The 20214-nt window shown below is 32.9% G+C and overlaps 1 protein-coding gene across 1 annotated transcript in view; it reads right to left on the bottom strand.

Annotated features, from left to right (window-relative positions):
- The window catches only part of Ets98B (DNA-binding protein Ets98B), a 39099-nt gene that overhangs the window by 1201 nt on the left and 17684 nt on the right, over positions 1-20214 (bottom strand). Inside the window, exons 3-4 of the mRNA XM_065369887.1 lie at positions 14228-14379; positions 598-730 (exon numbers count right to left, since the gene is read on the bottom strand). Coding sequence (XP_065225959.1) covers positions 598-730; positions 14228-14379 — 285 coding nt within the window. The remainder of the gene's footprint in view (positions 1-597; positions 731-14227; positions 14380-20214) is intronic.

The following is a 20214-nucleotide window of genomic DNA, read 5'->3' as shown; positions in this document are numbered from 1 at the left end:
ATTTAGTTATCGATTCGAACGTTTACAAGGAGTAAGTTCGTTGAGGAAAATTCCACTTTGATTTTCTCGCCTGTATCTGGACGATGTCGTGAAATTGTAGATCACTTTCTAGAGTATAGACGAAAACTGGTTCGACGCCGAAGGCTTTTTTTTGCGCTTCGGAAGCAGGTTTAGGTTCACTTAGCCTATATTTAAATACGATGAGGTGTTTAGCGTCGGTCGAGATACACCTGAGTATACTTATATCGAGAGTAATTGAAAATGATAAATGGAGGTATATAAATGTCGGAAAAAAATTCAAGTTGAGATTTTGAAACAGTCTAATGGGTTTGTTTATCTCACGTCTAACATCGTCTAACTAAATCACCTCTACGAGAGTCGTTATCAAAGCTATATGGGTTTATGTCTTTACCGCAACAAGATGATCAAATTTAATATTCCGACAATTCAGAAAGCGAAAATATTCAGAATTTGGACTAGTTTTAAAAAAAATATTTTTATTATCGTGTTTAGGATTAGGTAGGTAAGTACTTGGTCTTATTATTATTATACTAAAATTGATTACGATTAGCGAATTGACCAACTTATGATACATACCATCGGATATATCTACGCTGGGTGAACTGGATTGCGCATTTGTATCGCATAAGAGGGTATTCACATCCAGATGAGTATCCTCCATGCTGTTCACTTTCCATATTTCTAATTGAGCGAATAAAATGCTACCGCACTGAAACACAGAAAATATCATATCGTTTAGAATGATTGTAATTATGACCAATATTGATAGGTAATCTTATTTTAAATCCATAAGCTAACTAATGTACCTATGTAGGTAAGTATGCATATTAAGTACTGCTACAAAGTAGGTATTTATCGACATTTTGCTGTCAAATAACATTATAATGGACTCGATTAAACGCCTCGCAACTTAATGACTCCGAATACTATATTTAAACCCGTTAATTGCCTTTAAATGATTTCAGCTGGCCCGAGACCGCGTTCCAAATGTGATGTGGTTTGTATTGTAATGACAAGTGGATGACGTCGATTGAAGTAGTGTAATTAATGCGTTTTTAAGTATGGTAGGTACGTAGGTAGGTACGTAAGTAGATTAACTCGACCGATGATGATAAAGGTATCCGAAAATTTACTCGGTATTTAATTAAGATGTTAAGAAAGATGCATTATTGACGATGAAACATTTTGGCATTTGGCATACCTACCTAATTACCTAATAAGGAACGAGTTGTTGAAAAAGTGCCCTGGTATTTTTTGAATTTTTGATATCTACTTAATCTGTTCTATCTGGAACGAAAAGAGCTCATTTCCAAGAAGAGGGAATCGAATGCCAATTTGAAAAACCATAAGGATTGTTTGGATTTAATTAAAATTAGATGACAGGTCACTTGAAATTTTTTTCTAATTTCCTCCCACTAACTAAATATTTTTGGGGCTCGTTGAGGAAAAATATAAACGCAACATTCATTACCAGATTTTGACAACTTCAACAGCTCACATGAAAATATTTTTTTGCCACAATCAAATTAGAATGAAATAAGGTAAGATTTCCTAAGGTTTTTGATTTCGAAAAATTTTATTTAAAAATTTTTAAATTCACAAAAAAATTGATAAAAAACTTGAATTTTCGGGAAAAGAGAAAATTTTCAAGTTCCTGAATTAGGAACACTTTTATTTTTGAAGCACAAAAAATTTCAAAAATTTGTTGGAATTGAATTTTGAAATTTGAAGGGAAAATAAGATGTGAGCATCTCATGGTTATGTAAAAATTCAAAAATTACCAAATTTTCAAAATCAAATCCTAATTTGAAGCAATCAATTTGAGATTTATGCGATTAATTTCTGAAAATTTTGATGCTGCATAAAAATCACTCTGGATTTTCATACTTGAATCGAAATTCCAAAAAATTCAAAATTAAAACCCCTCACGTCAATCGACTCGTTTCGTTGCAATTTTTTCGTGATTTGAACATTTTTTTCTTACGAGCCCTCGAAATTGTCAAAAAAAGAAATTAAATTCTGTTTTTTTCACCTTGAGGCATTAAATTTTCCTTTGAGGATCTTTTCGACTTCTTTAAGGCGTTGTTAAAACGTCAAGTAGCACCTACAATATGCTGGAGATAAGATGATTTGAATTTATTGTTGGATTCGAATTCCTTTTTTGATGGGCATAAATAGCATTGGTGAATTAGTTTTTAAAAATTGAGCAACAGAACTTTTTTTTTAAAAATCGAGCTCCTTAAAAATTCTTTTTAAAAATGAGTTCATCTTAAAAAGTTGAGTTGGAACTCGTTTCAAAATGAGTTGAATCATACTGAAGAGTTGATCCATTCTCAAAAAGAGGTTCTCCAACTCTGCCTTCACTAACACGATGAAAAAGTGGAACTTGCCCCCTTCCTCAATCAATAATAAAAAAAGTGAAAATTTTTACGTAGATATAGGTACATTTTTTTAAAATTCTAAATTGTCTCATCTTCATCAGAAAAGCATTATCCAATATTTTCTATTGAAAAATTTTCAAACAATTTGTGCAGACATCAATTTTTTATCTTTTTCAGTATTTTTCAACTTTGAGGGCTTCATTCTTACAAAGCGAGCCAATATTATTTGGGAGACCGAGAGAGGATTTCTCTTGAAAATTTGGTTACTTGGAAGAATTCTGTCTAGAAATAAAATATTTTCAAAAAATTTGTACAGATATCAATTTTTTATTTATTTTTTGGTTGATTTTTTTCAGCTTTGGGGGTTTTATATAAAAGGACTGGGAAAGGACCAACGTCATTTGAGGAGCCAGAGGAAGTTTTTTTTTTGAAAATGTGATTATTGAGAAGATTTTTCCATGAAATAAAATATTTTCAAAAAATTTGGGCAGACATCAACATTTTTCATACCTATATTTTTTGATTCTTCCCCAATTTCGGTGCTTCTTATAAAAAAAAAAAACGAACATCGTTTGGGATTCGGATAAAATTTTCTCCTTGAAAAAAAGGTTCTGCTGAAAAATTCTATCGCAAAAATGACAAATTTTCAAAAAATTTTCGCTGATTTTGATTTATTCATTTTTTTTTATTTTTCTAACCAACTATGGAAGGCCCTTTGATAGGGGGGGGGGAGTGGAACCGACATCATTTTTTCGCAGACAAGGGAAAAATCAAAAGTTTTCTCACTCAAGGTAACAATTGGAAAGAGGGGGAGGGGAGGTATATTAGGTATATAAAAATCGACTTTCTCATAGAAAACACAATTTTTTAAAATTCCATCCATTAATTATTTCTTTTTAACCTTTTTGAAAAAATTGACCCAAGCTCATACCAATTTTCTAATTTTAAACCTATATATTATGCCAACTACAAGAGGTTGAGATTCTTTTGAAAATGTTATAACTGTTTAAGGGCATTTCCCTCATCCCTCTTTCTTCCAAGCCATAGTTTCAACATTCTGTTTCTTTTTTTTTAATTTTTTCAGAAATATTGCAAGAAGTTTCGAATTTTGAACAAGAGTGGATAGTTCAATATTTTATGAAAAAATATGCAAAATTTCTCCTTATGATTTTTTTCCTCAAATTGAAAATTGAAAACGTTAGGGGCTCATATTTTAAGAAAAAATAATTGAAATTTGAAAAATGATAAAACAAATGAACGACGCTTTTAAAATTGGACAACTTTTGTCGTGACAATTTTTTGCCTAGAACTGAAATTCAAAAAGTTGATAATGCTGAAAGTAGGTAATCAAATGATTGAGCGAAAAAACTCCATAAAAATTCATTTGCGCAATTTCAGCCTTTTAAAGAAGAGAATTTTATCTTGTGGTAGAATACGAAAAAACGTCACCTCGATGATTTTTTGTCAAGTTATTCAGCATAAAAAATTTTACTTGAGGTCATAAGAATTGTTTGGGGAGGGGGAGGGGGAATCAAGGAGTCAACAAATTGGTTATTTCATTAAAAAAAAACAAACATGAATTTATCAATTGATTAGTGATAACTTGACTTGAGTATTTATTGAAGGTAATTAGTTATTTTGGAGATTTTTTGAAGGAAGGAGAAATAAAGCAAGACAGGTGTATCGATGCACTCTACCACATCATTAGAGATCCGCAATCAAATCAATTACCACCTCACAGCTAATGACGTTTCCTATACGTAGTACCCAAGTTACATAAAATTTACGAAATCTCTTCAACGTATTTCCCAGAAATATACCTCCAAACCAATTCATTTCCATCATAGCAGTTCCACTCGACCGCATTAGCAGTATTTTTAACTCGAATCGCGGATCCTAACCACTGTAGTAAGTCCCTATACTCACTGTGACTACAAATGCTACAAATTATTCAACTTTCTCCCGAACGCAATCGTAAGAAGGCGAAAAAAATCACTCGAATGACGTCACAATCAAACTAAAATATCATTAAACTACATTTATATAAACGATAAGACAAGAACAACGACGTCAGCGTCACCAGGAAGTGTAGGAGTGAGGTAGGTACCTCTCTAACTGTGGTACATTCGTCAGGGTTCGAAGACCTCGTCGTCGAATCTAAAGTCACCAAGGAAGGAAAGGAGGAGAAGATTATATAAATTAAGATTCGACAAGACAGACAACCTGCAGATCGTCTATGGTACGCTGATCGCGATTAAAATGTAATTTTTTTCATTGTTTAGATGCGCCATGTACCTACTCTTGGTACGCCTTTGTATGTACATACATGTAGGTACCGTAATTAAAAGTACCTAATATACCTTCATATATGGTACCGTATATACCGACGAAAAAAAGATTAAAAATTAAGAATGTATTTTGATAACGCAGCTTGGGATTTTTTTTTGTCACCAAGAATCGCGATGAGCGGTGGAACGTTGCGAATGAGATGAAAAAAAACAGATTTTGATAATGAAGAATGTAGTACGTACGAGTAGGTACTTGGAGTTAATAGTCCGACGACGACGTATTCTAAAGATTTAAGATTGTGCTTCCCTTCGCCTTCTTTAATAAATTCAATGGGATGTGATTCTTTTTAAGAGGGACATTCTCGAGAATATTTTGAGCCAAGTTGCCAGAAATTTAAAATTTTAACTTCATTGATAGGATATTTGATTACATTTTCAGGTTATCGTCATCACTCATCAGGTCTAATATAAGCCACTTTGTCTCACAATGAAATCTGCTATTAAATTGATGCTCTCTAGTTTAAACGAAACCAAGCTAGATTGAAATAAGAACATGTCCTACCCCCTCCCCTCTCTTTAGAAAAATATTGTAGGTAAAAATCTGTTAGAAAAGTAATACTTCAATTCATATTTTGGATTTGTTGATTTCACCAATACTATTTACAAACAAATGAACTTATCAAACCAAAAAAATAACATAGAATACTGCTGCACCAACTCTAAGTACATGGCAACTTGTATAATTCGGATCTGGTGTTAACAACACCCAATTCATTATCTACTAAAACAATTATTATTTTAAGCACAAGTACAAATGAAATGAGCTGGAGTAATGACATCTTCAAGATCATCATACATGTACAAATGTAATTACGTAAGAGACCCTGAGTTCTTTTAAAGTTGTTTTTAAGTTTTCAAAATTGAGCGCACCAGAGACTGATTTTTTGATACATTTTTTCACTGATAAAATTAAACGTTTGTAAACAACTCCCATCCAGGAAGCATTTTCAGGAATAAACTTCCATTCGATATTGTTTTTGAGCAGGAAAGAAACGAATTTCAAATTTGTGGTTCTTTGTAAAGTTTTCTCTCCAAACGTGATCAATAATCAATTCAAAATTTTAAAATTGAGCAGAAGTATCAGAAAAGCATCTTTTTAGGCATGGTTCTCTTCGCAATAAAACGACAAAAAATGATTGAAAAATCTGTAGCTTTCATACTTTCAACAAGTTCAAGATGAATAGCTAGGGATGGGATGATACCAGATATGTATCATGATATGTGACCCACTCTGACAAAATTGACTATTTCGACAAAATTTCAAAAAAGTGTTTTTTTTTTCAAAAATCTGATCTTTTAACCCTTGAAATTCATTTTAAACATCATTATTTTGGACACTTTTTCTCATTGAAACAGTAGATTTTGTCAGAGTGGGTCACATATATTGATCTGATATCACAATACTTTCAAAAGTATTGATACGGTATCGTCACATCCCTATGAATAGCTTGGGCAGTTAAACAGATGAAAATAATTTTTTTTCAAGCCTCACAATTTGGGTGTTTATGGAGCCGGAGCCAGTTCACATACATGCGTTCGCTTTTTGGTGAATAACTACATCTAATACTGGTTTGATCCAGAGGTCACTTTGAAGTTGCTCATTTGAGACAAACCAAGGAGCCTTAGATATGTTATGACTCTCATGAACTTATTTTTGAAACGCTGGATGACAAGGCGATTTGACTTTTTTGTGACGCCCCAAATTTCACATCGTGAAAATAATTGAGGAGAATTTTTTTACATGGCCACAACATTTGGCATAAGTAAAAAGGACAAAACAAAAATAATCAACACCAACATAAGTGAAAGGAATAACTTTTGAGACTTGTTCGGATGGAAAAGGAGGAAGATCAGGTAGGTATGAGAAATGGATCACTGTCGACTCTTCTGCAATTGACATATTTGTTCAACACTTTAATGGCAGCTTGTCTACTATTGTCAATCCAATATTCAGGATGAATTATAGATAAAATATGGGAAACTCCCACATGGAAGTATTCAACGCAAATATTTATAATTAATACTCTTACAAAATCATGATCCTGGGGTAAAAGTTTGGGATAGGGGAGAGGGAGGATGTTTTGGACAGGTGGATGTTTTGGACAGTTGCTGGTTTGACGAGTAGGTGTGATTTTTTTACTGGGTTTTCACTATTATGTGGCATGGTCGTACCACAACTGATATTTTACAACATTTACCGGATACCAACTCGTGTGATAAAAATATTTCAGCTTTTGTTTTGAAGTGCTGTTTTTGGAAAAAATTTTCATCTCACATTTTGAGCACCTGAAAAATAACTGTGAGGAATTTCGTCAAGAGCCCAAGTAAAATGAGATTCCTTCTCGTCAATAATCACTAATTACCTTTTCGTGAAAAGCTAATACTTTTTTCCCACAGCCAGTTTAAGTAGAAATGGCAGGGTTGGGATGTTTTGAACACTGCGATAAATTCGGGTTAATTTGTTATGTTTGGGTGTAAGAATGCCTCAGTTTTATCCGACAAATCCAGGAAAGACTTTTTAAAAATGAGTCTGGAATGATACTTAAATGCTAATCAAGAACGATTTGAAGTTGCCTCCTGAAAATATGTTAATTCGAGCAGGCCAGCACTGGCTGAAAAATATGGCATAAAAAAGTCGACTCTTCAACATTGCCTCACTAATATTAAAAACAATCCGAGTCAACCGAAATTGTGTGAAATTGTGGACAAAATACTGACAAGTGATTTCTAATGGATTGAAATTTGAGATTTCCAAAAATAAACATTAAAAAAAACGTCTTTTCTCAGCATGTCCAAAACATCCACCTATCATGTCCAAAACATCACCCACTTGTCCAACACATCCACCCAAAAGGTGTTTTCTTCAAAGTCGAGTGGTTTGTTCAATTTGGAACTTGAAAATTTTTTGAGTACCTAGGTCAAAATGTGCGCGTTGAGATCCTCTTTCAAATAAGACCAACCCCACCTTTCTAGGTGTTTCCTATCGCTCGCAATTTAAAATCAAAGAAAAGTGTCCAAAACATCCTCCCTCTCCCCTACCTATTCATCTATCATCATAGCTTGAAGTTTGTGAATTTTGAAAACTACCATGACAATGAATTATAAGTATAGGTACCCAGAGCTGTGGGTCGGAAACAATTTTGGGATTGCGGCTTTTTGGTTTTAGGATCAAAATTTATTCATTTTGGGATTGGATTTGTTTTAGTTTTGTTCTTCTAAATTTTTATTTCTGTTTCAGGATTGGTTTCAGAATTTAAAAAATTGTTCTAGTTCTGGGATGAATAGATTCCAGTTTCGGGATTTTCATTTCAACCAATATTATCTACTCGTATTTTATTCGACTAATGAACCTGGCAAGGGGTCTAAAAAATGAAAGGTTTTGACATGGGGAATCCAATGCTGTAATTAGTTTAATGTTTTAAATGCATATTTTGTTCAATTTGTCGAGTAATTTCTATTAAGTATAATCTGAATGCATGATGGTAAATGATGTAAAATGACAATTCATCAATATCAAATCAGGGGACAAATCAAAAATTTGAAATCCCAAAACCGAAACGATTATGTTTCAATACCAGAATTGTTTTGGGTTCAAAATTATATCAGTTCTGGGATTTTTTTGGTTTCATTATCAAGAAAAATAACAATTTTAGTTTTGGGATAGGTTTTGGGATTGTTTTGGATCCACAAAGAAGATTATACAGGTGGGTCAGTCTTGGAGATCGAGTCAGAAACCAGATAGACTACATACTTGTAAAAGAAAGATTCAAGAACACAGTGAAGAACTGTTATACATATCCCCTGGTGCTGACTGTAACTCTGACCATAAGCTACTGGCTGCAAAATATCAGATAAGTCATGAAGAGCCAGAAGAAGAGCAAAGAACCAATACCAACAACTTGACATTGCAAAAATCAAATCAAAGCACGTGCAAAAGATACTCCAAGAAGAACTGGAAAAACAAAAAGAAGACAAGTTGGAAGAAGAACAAGGTGTCGAAGAAAAGTGGTAAGAATGGACCTTAATATGTACAAATAGGTACATTTTTTCAATTTTTTCAATTTTCAGAAATTCTTTCAAAGAACATGTTTTTTCAATCAAACTTGGTTTCTTTCAAATCGGATAGTGCCAATTCAAAAAGTTCACTTTGTCAAAACATTTTTTTAATAGCTTTCAAAAGTTACTTGGAAAACGCCCAAAATGGAAAAAAACATTCAATCAACTTTACTGCGAATTAAAATGGTCGCCATTTTGTTACTCGATCATCTGAAGTTTTTGGCAACAAGTGTTGAAACATTCCCTGGAATATCTCTTCTAATAATATCAACTACGTTCCAAAAAATATGAAAGGGGGAGGGAGGGGACACATCTGTCATCTACCTATGTAAACACGAATGCAGCAAACAAGTTGTACATAAAAGTACACAGGTAACAGATAAAATTCCAATTTTACGATCAGTTCAACGTCTGGAATGCAAGATGACAAAAAAGATAAAATACAGCCAGGATTAGCCACGATCAATGCGAGTAGAAAAATCCAAATTGAATGTCAACTCGAACACACGAGTCGTGGACGGTGGACCACAACGAAGAAGAGAATCGAATTTACATTTCGCATCTCGTTCAGTTTTACTTTCGGCCATTGCAGACTCGTCAGCAGGTTTGATTTACATAAGAGAAGTGAGAAGAAAGGACACACAGATGGCGTTAAAAATGATGAAAAAAAGTAACGTTAATTTGCAGCCAGCAGACCCGACGTCTTCTTCGTCTCGGTCTCGCTTATGTAATTGGCCAGCAAGTTGGTAGGTACCTGAGTCAGAGCACCTAAATCGAAGCGAATCGTCGTACGCGAAATATTACAGCCAGGTATCAGTATCTGTGGTTTAAAATTTATCTCCACACAGTGACTGAGCTAGTGAGTGAGAGAGACAAGAATCGAAGAATAATTTACACACGTAAAATAGCGAACTTTCCCCACATTAGTATGGATTGTCGTCGTTGGCAAAGAAATGGTCACGCTGATTGAGTTAATACGCTCGAGAGGGACGCGCGGGAAGGACGCGGCAGCGATGAGCGGCACGCATAAGAAGGAAGGAACAAGTAATATCTTCTGGTATTGGTATTCAGAAGACAAATACGTGTAATATGAGCGTTCTTCACGGTATAAGCATAGAAATTATTGTTCGGTGAAAGTTACTAGCCGGTTCTCTTTCTTTTTACCTTGCTATTCTTATTATCATGAGCTTCAGCATCATTATGATCGCGTTCAAGTTTGATACCCCCCTAACTGCGCTCTCCCATCAGCTCAGATTCTCGTCTATTCACTAAGCGCAGGTCTATCGTAACCTACATTCCCAAAGCCAACGACCTGACTAGCTTCTTTTGAGAAATATACGTGCTTAAAACGCCAAACAACCATCATAGGTAGGTATGATGTATTCTTGTGCAACAATGTTCCCATTGTTTCATCACATTTTTGGCTATTTTTTTTCCTTCTTGTTTTTTTTTTCTTTCCAATTAATCATTTTTTAACTTAAGGGGCCTAAGTAGTCGTTTTCCGTTGCCAACTAGTAATGATATTGAACCAATGTCAAATTATTCAAAACTACCTACTTGGCCTCAGCTACTCTTACCTACTATACGACCAATCACACGTCGAGTAGCGAGGAAAAAAAAGGTCAAAGTGAAGAATTACCCAGCTCCGATGTCGAAATCCAACGAAATACAGAAGTTCCTACATTCCACTGATGATTCAAGCTTTGCAATTATTGCTACACTTTACCAATGACACCGCATTGTAAATTAGCTGCGAACCAACGCAGTGAAAGCTATTTAATTTTGACCGTGTTTTGTACAAAATAATTTCTAAATTGTTTATTTTGAGATTTTTTCAAGCTTTCACTCGAGTTGTTGCTTCGTCGTGTCGGGGAGATTTATTTTATTTACCTTTGTGACAGTTTACCTGCTGTTTTTATTTTTTCTCTTCGTGTAAACTTGGAAAATTTTACAGTTGATTGATTTTTTTTGTGGGGGGAAGGGAGTTTTTTGGGTAATTTTCAAATTTGTCGTTGAAGGTCCAATTTAAAAAATTGTAATATTTTTTGTCATTTTCAATTTTTTTTTTTTTTTTTTTTGGTTCAAGTGGCCTCTCAATGTCTTGAGTATTTTCACATAATCACGAATCAATGATTAGGAAGCTAAAATTCATTTTAGTCAAGTTCTGAAAGTCTCAACCTCCTCCTCTGATGTTGGTACAGGTACATACATTCCTTATCTGATAAAGGACAAAGCCAGATTGAAAGAGCTTGCAAAAATTTATCATCAGCCAAAATTGCAGAAGCTCAAGTGCATTTTTCAAATTTTTAAAAATCAAATTTGGGTCAAAAATGGCGAAAAAAATCAGAATTTCACTAAAATGATCTTGAAAGATGAACTTTGGTTGTACTGTAATATTCTGGCTAGATTTCATCAGCTAACTTTAATCACGTCACTAATCGGTTTAATTCGTTCATCCCCTAAATTCGATTAAATTCTAAATCAAAATATTTACTCACTCTTTCAAGTTCATTAAGCGTTGTAAATTAAAAATCAAAACACTTACCCACTGTTTTCCAGTCGATTAATAAACAGTAAACATTTATAGCTGTGGCTCTTTGATTCCAACAGCCACCCCCAATTCACACAATAACTTTGGTTCTCATAAAATGTCAAAACTTTGAAACTTTATAGCTCTGGGCTCACGTTTTCGGCTCACACTCGCGACCATTTTCAATATGATAAAAAAAAAACGAAATTTGAATAACATTGATATTTCTCATAATGAAATGATGACACTTATAACTAGGGCAACCCAAAATATGCTCTCATTCAAGGTAAAATATTCAATATATATTCGATTTTTTGAGGTGAAATATTCGACAAAAATATTCGATTACTTACCCCTAAAATATTCGAAAATATTCGAAATCAAATTTGGTATCGTTTCACTTGCCTTTACAAGCACATTACAAAAATGGCAACATCGTTGGGTTTTGTTTCCTAAATCACATGCACTATTCGCAATTTCGCAAAATGGAACAAAACTGTTGAATTAAAATTCTATTTTGATCGTCAAAAAAAGAAAAAAAATCGAAGCTTAATTTAAAATTCAATCTTCATTATCATTTCATCAATCATCAATATCATCATCATTAAAAAGAGCCATTTTTTTCATCTTCAACATTCTGTGAAAATAACGTTTCCTGTGTTGTGATTCTCAAAATGCAAAAATTTCCAAAATATTCAAAAATATTCGATAAATTGCGAAATATGTGGTAATTTTAGAGAAAAATATTCAAATAGCAATCAAATATGTGAAAATATTCATTTTAAGGCAAAATATTCGAAAATATTTGAAATGAAGTAGGTCTTAAATGAAAGGCAATTTTCTGAAACGTAAAATGATTTTGTTACATTTGTAATCGAAGTGCAACAAAAAAACATTCAAAAAAATATATTGGGTTGCCCTACTTATAACAATTTGTACAAGAGCTAATCAGCTCTAAGTACTTTCTAACCCCCTTTTAAAATTAACCACAAGTACATTCAAAACACTGACATGACATTAACGACTTTTTCATCACCTACTTATTATTCAGAATTGCAACCCTTTTTCATTTACCGCACATGCACCCTCCAAATTGCAATTTTACGATGTTGTAAATGTCACCTGCATTTCAAAATCGCGCATCCTTTTTGATTCTTTCCCAAAATAAATTTAAATCAACTATCTAACCAATTTGCCCAATTCAAAGCCCTCCCTCTCAAAAACAAACCAAATTTTATTATAAATACAATTAGGGCGAGTTTTCAAATCCTCAGTTGTTTTCAGATCACCAAAATAGATACTTCGAGTTCTGTTTACAGTTCGTTTCCCGACTACTGAATTTTTTAGTAGGTACCTACTTTATTTTTTTTATTGTGTGAATATCTGGTTACAGTTGTGCACACCCTCACTGCCTCAACATGCCACAAGGCTTTTATGAGGGGAGGTACTTACTTACTTACTTACTTATCAAATTTTCAAATTCACAGTTTTTACTTATTTTTGTTCAATAATTTTTGAGTATCATTTTCAAAGATTTTAGGTAATTGCTGAATATTTTCACAAATCAATTAATTGAAAGATTATTTCATTCTCGAGTCATCAAAGTTTTTTTATCGCGCATTTTATATATATTTTTTTGCGAGATCATTTGAGAATTTCGATTTTCGGTTCGCGAATCCATTTACTGCACCAGAGATTTCCTGTTAATTTAACGAGTTCTATTTATCCAAATTAATATTAGTAAGTCTCCTTTTTGGAGTTTTATTCATTTATTTAAATTTTAGTTTAAAGTTTTTTTTTACTTTGCCTAAACATTAATTTCAATTTTTTTATTTGTGTAAATAAAGATTTAAACATTTTCCGATTTTAACAGTAAATAATTTAGATTTTTTATTTAATTAGATTTTTAAAATAATTTTTATCCAAAATTTTGTAAATTTACATCTCAAATATATCAAATTAAATTTTTAAACTTAAACTCTCGAATTTTATTGAGTTCAAAATTGAGGAATATAACAGTACCCTACTTTGAACCCACTGAATCGTTTGGACACAATTTCAAACCATTTTGAGCAGTTCTGGAGCCTCCAGTAGAATTGGAATTTCGACTGAATTTCAGAAAATTAAACTTTGGAGAAATTGTTTTAATTTTGAATACCTTAATCAATGGAACTTCATGAAAAAAAAAACTATTTTTCCGAGTTTTAAGCATCCTACTTGATTCACCTCCAGCGAAACTTGTACAAACAACGAGTAAATCCAGCTTGGAAATTATTCATCTCAACGAAAGCCTTTCTCAATGCAAGAAAAAAAATAGGAAAAGAAAACTCATTCAGATTCTGAAACCCTATTCTTAATCCATCCTACAATACTTCCTCCATATCTTCTTCTCGCATTGACCTGTTTCCTATGTACCTACTCACTCTACTCACATATAACTTGTACCAGTCTAAGTACTCTTTGGAATGCTGCACGCATATATGTACAAAGACGAATCTAGGTACAACGACACCGACAATCACAACACAGGTACTTGTGAACGCAGCTAGAGATACTAGATATATACATAGATCGCGCTTTGCGCTTATCTGGATAAATTGCAAAATCAGATTTGACGTATGAAAGCATAGGACGAGCTGAATGAGATCGTCATTCATCGATAATCTCAATTTAAAAACCCACCAGAGCCGTTTAATCGGTGTCAATTAATCATATTATAGATATATGAAGGTAGGTACACTTGGTACTAGGTACTGTATCGTCTTCTATAGGTATTAATGGAATCCATTGTGAAAATAAGTACATAGATACAAGTGTATGACGTACGTGTAGTATGTGCTAGTATAAGTAAGTACATGTTGATGGAATTCGTGTAAATTTTTACAACTCACCTGTGGAGCTCTTTGTTGAAAATCTTGTTCTGTCATCGATGTCAACGTGGCACCGGTCACATTAAATAAATCCATTGGTATTGGTAAGTTGTATTGTCTGGAATTCCATAATAACCAGCCTCTTACGTCTTCTATGGACCATTTTTTGGGATCTGTAAAAAAAATTTGAAGGGGTTTAAAAATACATTCCAGAATTATTTTCCTCAGAAAACACATTAAGATCTGGGGTTTGCACCATTCGTCACCTCTCATCGAGGTCTACCTATCCACATTTAAAAAAAATCCCTATCAAAATTTCATCTACGAATGGCGAATCGATTTCCAACGTTCGAATGAGGAAAACACATCGTGCATTGTGAATTTGCGACTCGTGGCAAATCATTGTTATTTTAGCATACCTACCAACGATCGAATCTCGTGATCCATAAACAAAGAAAATCACTTAAACGATTAACCATTTGGAAAGTACTAATGCGGTTCTTTTGACGCATGTTGGTATACAAACATGTAACTATGCAGTCTGTTAATACGTTTTAAATGACTATAAATATGTAGATAGGCTAGGTATCTCTACATGGTTTATTTTAAACGCGAATATAAATTTAAATCTATATATACTTGAAAATCTACCACTCGAGTACCTACGATGGATAATGGTGCAAAGTCAAGGGTAACAAGACTGCACCATGTGCTAAAAGAATGCAATTTGCCTTCGGCTAAATAAATATTTTAGACAATCGAGTTTCATATAGCTAAGTACTAGTTTACTAAAATTGAAACAATTAGGTACGTATAAAATTATATGTTCGGTTGTTATTTTCTCTATAGAATTTGAATAATCTCCTAAGCGTTCAATTTTCCCATTTTCTTCGGTCACAAAGAACTGGAAAAATAATAAATATATCTTTTCCTTCGCACCCAATCCGTATGATGTTTGGTTTCATCTCTCGAGTCTCAAGATGACGTAACAGTGGAAAATCCTTCGTGAGCGTTGCGCATTTACGAGTAAATCAACTTCAAGGTTGCACCATTATAAAAAGGTGAGCCTATAATAAGAGTAACAATGAATTCGGGCATGAGGAGATGTTTTATTCGAGGAAAAAAACCATACTATAGTGAACTTGTACTATCATAGGTACTCGTAAGTACCACACCTATGCGTGTTCTCAGCGACGACCCAAGACCGAACAACCTTCTAGTCTTTTTTTCTTGCTCCACTTCCTTTAATAATTTAAAAACGTGTACCCCTGCTCGTCGAATATTCACGTTACGCTTTGAGATACTATTTTAATTGTTTCCTATATTATATGAAAAATACCTAGCCACATTCACTAGTTACCTATACGTCCTTCTAGAGGTTGATTTCTCATCATGGATCGTTTACAAAGCGGTATATTCTAACGTGTTGTCAACGAAGAGATCATTTTTATTGTGTGACAAAAAAGTTCTAGAGCTGATTAAAAATAATAAGTACCTGAATCAATCTGTTTTATCTAGTGCAGAATTCACATATTCGAGTGATTCGATCGAGGGGTTCCGTAGGTACAGGGTGTCCGAAAATTCATAAAAAGGTGTTTTTCTGCAGATTTTTAGAACCGGTTTGGTGGTTACCAATCAATTACCCATAGGTAGGTACCTAACTCTCTGTTATGAACTAATCCGACAGTAATTATTGACAAATATTAAAATTGATTACTTCGATGAAAAAAAGAAACAATACCTACAAAGAACAATAACGTAACCATCATGACCTAACTGAAATACGTTCCTATTGGCTAGTTGATTGGTCCTCTGTAAATATAAAATACAGACGATCGATCACCTAGCCAGTAGTGAGTTAGAGAGACATTTATTGATGCTTTATCTGTCTTTAAAAAAGCTATAAATTAGTGTAAAGTAATTATCGTTTAATATTATCAATTTGTGTTCAATTGCATTCTATTATTTTTGAATATTATATCAATCGTTTCTGAATTTTACCAAATCTTGTTTATTATCTTCGGAACTCTCGAAACACATAAATTTCTATTTTCAACGGACCAAGGACCTCTCAGCCCACTACAAATTGGCGCCCGGACAAAAAAGGAACCAACAGAAGCCAACACAAAAATTTTGAAAGTCAAAAACGTAAGCTTAGAACCATATTTTAAGTACCTATATTGTGTAACCTAAATTTAATTAAATAGGTATGCATTTAAAACTAACAAAGTGTAAAGGAACAAGAACATAAACTGCGTTAATGGGAGAAATAAGAACTGCTTGGATAATAGACTTACATAAAGACGAACTTACAAAAATTTTTGACTCTTTTCATCTAACAACCCCAAGCACTGTAGACGAATGTAGGATAGCCCTCAGGGAATTTATAAAAGACTACCCAACAATAGGAGTGCAACTAACAGAAAAATTTGAAGACATAAAAAATATAAGATCAAACCCCTCAAAAGAATTTGAAATTTTAGATTTTTTGGAAACCAATAAAAAACAAATTGCAGATAGGTACCAGAGACAAATTGATGAACAATTAGAATACGATAGAATTCTGAATAATATTATTACCCAAGAAATAGAAGAACAACTAGGAAATACTCTAAACAGTGAACAAATCAAAAAAATTATAATTGAAAAAATATCAGAACATAAAAACATGGTTGAAACTGGTAAAGTACTAGTACACCCAGACAAATTCAGTGGAAATAAAGGGGAAGACATATACAAATTTCTGAGAAAATTTGAAATTTGTGCAAAAATAAATGATTGGGATGATGCAAAAAAAGTGAAAATTCTCCCTGCCTATTTGAACGAAAATGCATTAGAATTTTACAGTCATCAAACCAACATAAATAACCAAACTACCTGGGAACAGTTAGAAAAAATTTTTACAGACCAATATGAAATAACCCCAGTAATGTTGGAAAAAATTTTGAAAAACAGAATTTTGGAAGAAGGGGAGGAAATGAATACTTATATCACAGAAGTAACCAATCTTTGCAAAAGATTTAATAAAGACATGCCTGAAAATAAAATTTGTGAACAGATTATAAAAGGATTAAAGAAAGACCAAATTGAAACCATTTCCATGTTGGACAATTCAACCATAAAAAGCCTCAAAGAAAACTTGAAACGAATTGACTATAGAAACTTTATGAAAACACAAAGACAGGAAATTGATCTAAAGGGAGAAATCGAAAAATTAAAAGAAGAAATGAAAAAAATGAATGAAAAACCAAAAGAAAACGTAAATATAGTGAACAATGACAGAAGAAATTATAGACCAAATTACAGACCTAATTACAGACCAAATTACAGACCAAATTACCTCAGTCGCCCAAAATATTTCCAAAATCAAGGAAACCAATATTTTCAAAGCCAAGGAAACCCAAACTATCAAAATAAACCATGGCAATACCAAAACTCATACAGAGGTAGAAACACTTACCAAAGCAACAAAAATTACTCAAAACAAAACTCATACTGGCAAAACAGACAAAACAAAAAACCACACTACAAACCCTCAGAAAAACCTAAGGAGGAAAAAACTAAATACTGTGAATATTGCAAAAGAAATAATCACACAACAGACGAATGTTTCAAAAAACCAAAAAACTAAATCAACAGGGAGACACCTTAAATAAAAAACGAAGCCTATTCATTTACAATAAAAAAGTGATGAGAGAAGCCTTGAAAGCCATAAAAAAGATAGGAAAAAAATTATCAAAAATTAATGAAAAACCAAAACCAAGAAAATTTGAACGAATAAATACAACAAATACTCCAAATTTCCAGATCCCAGTCACCTTAGAATTTGAAAATAAAAAAATTGAAGCTGTAATAGACACAGGCAGCAATATATCCATATTAAATGCAAAAAATTATGACGAAAATGAAACACTAAAAGAAACAGATATTGATATTACTGGCCTAAGTGATGAGTCAGCAAAAGTGCTGGGACAGACAAAAATTAAATTCATGATCGAAAATAAAGAGTTTAAAACGAAAGTTTACATTGTTGAAAATATTATTGCAGATATGATTTTAGGAATAGATTTTCTTTTGGCATATAGGGCTAGAATAGACTTCTCAGAAAAATACCTCCAAATAGGTTTCAATTATAACAAGGTTACAATGCCTATAAAACAATGGGCAAACCAAAACTTAACAAAACAAGAAAACATTAACTTAAGAAAGGACACAATACTGATGACTAATAACATGAAGGTGCCTCCCAAGACCACTATACATTACGAAATCAAAACAAACGATGAAATAAAGACAGAGATTGAAAAAGGAAAAAACATTACAATCGAACCAATGACATACTTTGAATCATACTCTGGCTTACACATCGTACATCACGAAATAGACAAAGAAACAATAAAATTTGGACTTGTAAACTATACCTATAAAACACAGAAGTTGCATAAAAATCAGAGAATAGGACAAATAAAAACAAAAGATAAAAATGAAGAAAAAGAAAAACCTAAAATTACCATAAATTCTACTACAATCAAAGGAGATGATATTTATGACAGTGAAGGGACAAAAATTGACATATCAGAAAAATTGACAAAAGACCAAAGACAAAAAGTAATCCAAGTCCTACAAAAACGAATACACCTATTCACAACAGATCCATTGAATGTAGGAACAGCAAATGTTGAACCATACCACATTAACATGAAAAATACAGAACCAGTAGCAAGTAGATCATACAAACTTGCACCAATTGAAAGAAGAAAAATTAAAGAACTACTCTTAAAAATGGAAAAAGCAAATATCATCCGAAGAAGTTCATCATCATATGCAGCACCTGCATTTTTGAAGAAAAAAAGTGATGGAACCTACAGATTTCTATGCAACTATCAACGACTTAATGAAAATGTAGAAATAGACAGAAATTCTGTACCAAGGACTGAAAATATTTTTGCAGCTCTACAAGGCTCAAACTACTTTTGTGTGCTTGATGCAAATCAAGGTTTTTTTCAGCTACCTATAGCAGAGGAAGACAAACACAAAACAGCAATTATTATAGACAATGAATTATGGGAATTCAATGTACTACCCCAAGGGTTGAAAAACTCACCAGCAGCATTTAGTAAAACTATATACAAGGCATTTAGTGACATTTTATACAAATATGCAGTCACCTACATGGATGACATTTGCAGCTACGGAGATACATTTGAAACAGCTCTAGAAAATTTAGAAAAAACTTTAGACAGATTAAATGCACTAAATTTGAAATTAAAAACAAAAAAATGTAAATTTTTCTATGATGAAGTGAAACTTTTGGGACACAAAATCAACCAAGAAGGTATATCTACCACAGATAATAAAATTGAGGCTATAAAAAAATTCCCAAGACCAAAAACAGTGAAAGAAGTGAGGAGATTTTTAGGAATGTGCTCATATTATCGAAAATTTATACAAAATTTTTCAAAAATCAGCTCAAAACTTACTGATCTCACAAAAGGAGACCCAAAAAAGAACACGAAAATCAATTGGGAAAAAGAACATGAGGAACAGTTTCAAAATTTGAAAAATCATCTGACAAAAGCACCCATCCTGGCACTATACAAAGAAAGTAGAGAAACTATAGTAGAAATTGATGCCTCAGCAACAGCAATAGGAGGAGTACTTTCCCAAATAAATGAGGAAACAAAAAAGAAACACCCAGTAGCCTATTATAGTAAGAAATTGAACAAACAACAATCAAAATACTGTGCTTATGACCTCGAAATGATGGCTTTAGTTGAAACTATAACACATTTCAGAGAGTACCTGTATGGACTTAGATTCACAGTCTTCACAGATCATGCACCTTTAGTACATTACAAAAAAATGAAAGAGCCATCTTCAAGACTAGCCAGATTAATCACAAGACTCTCAGACTATGATTTTGACATAAAACACACAAAAGGAAAATCAAATGTTGTGCCTGATTGCCTCAGCAGAGTTACAATAAACCAAACAAATACTATGAAGAG

The sequence above is a fragment of the Planococcus citri genome, chromosome 1 (genome assembly GCF_950023065.1).
Source record: "Planococcus citri chromosome 1, ihPlaCitr1.1, whole genome shotgun sequence".
NCBI lineage: Eukaryota > Metazoa > Arthropoda > Insecta > Hemiptera > Pseudococcidae > Planococcus > Planococcus citri.
Note: the sequence above shows the minus strand (reverse complement) of the source record. Positions and strands in the feature narration are given on the sequence as shown.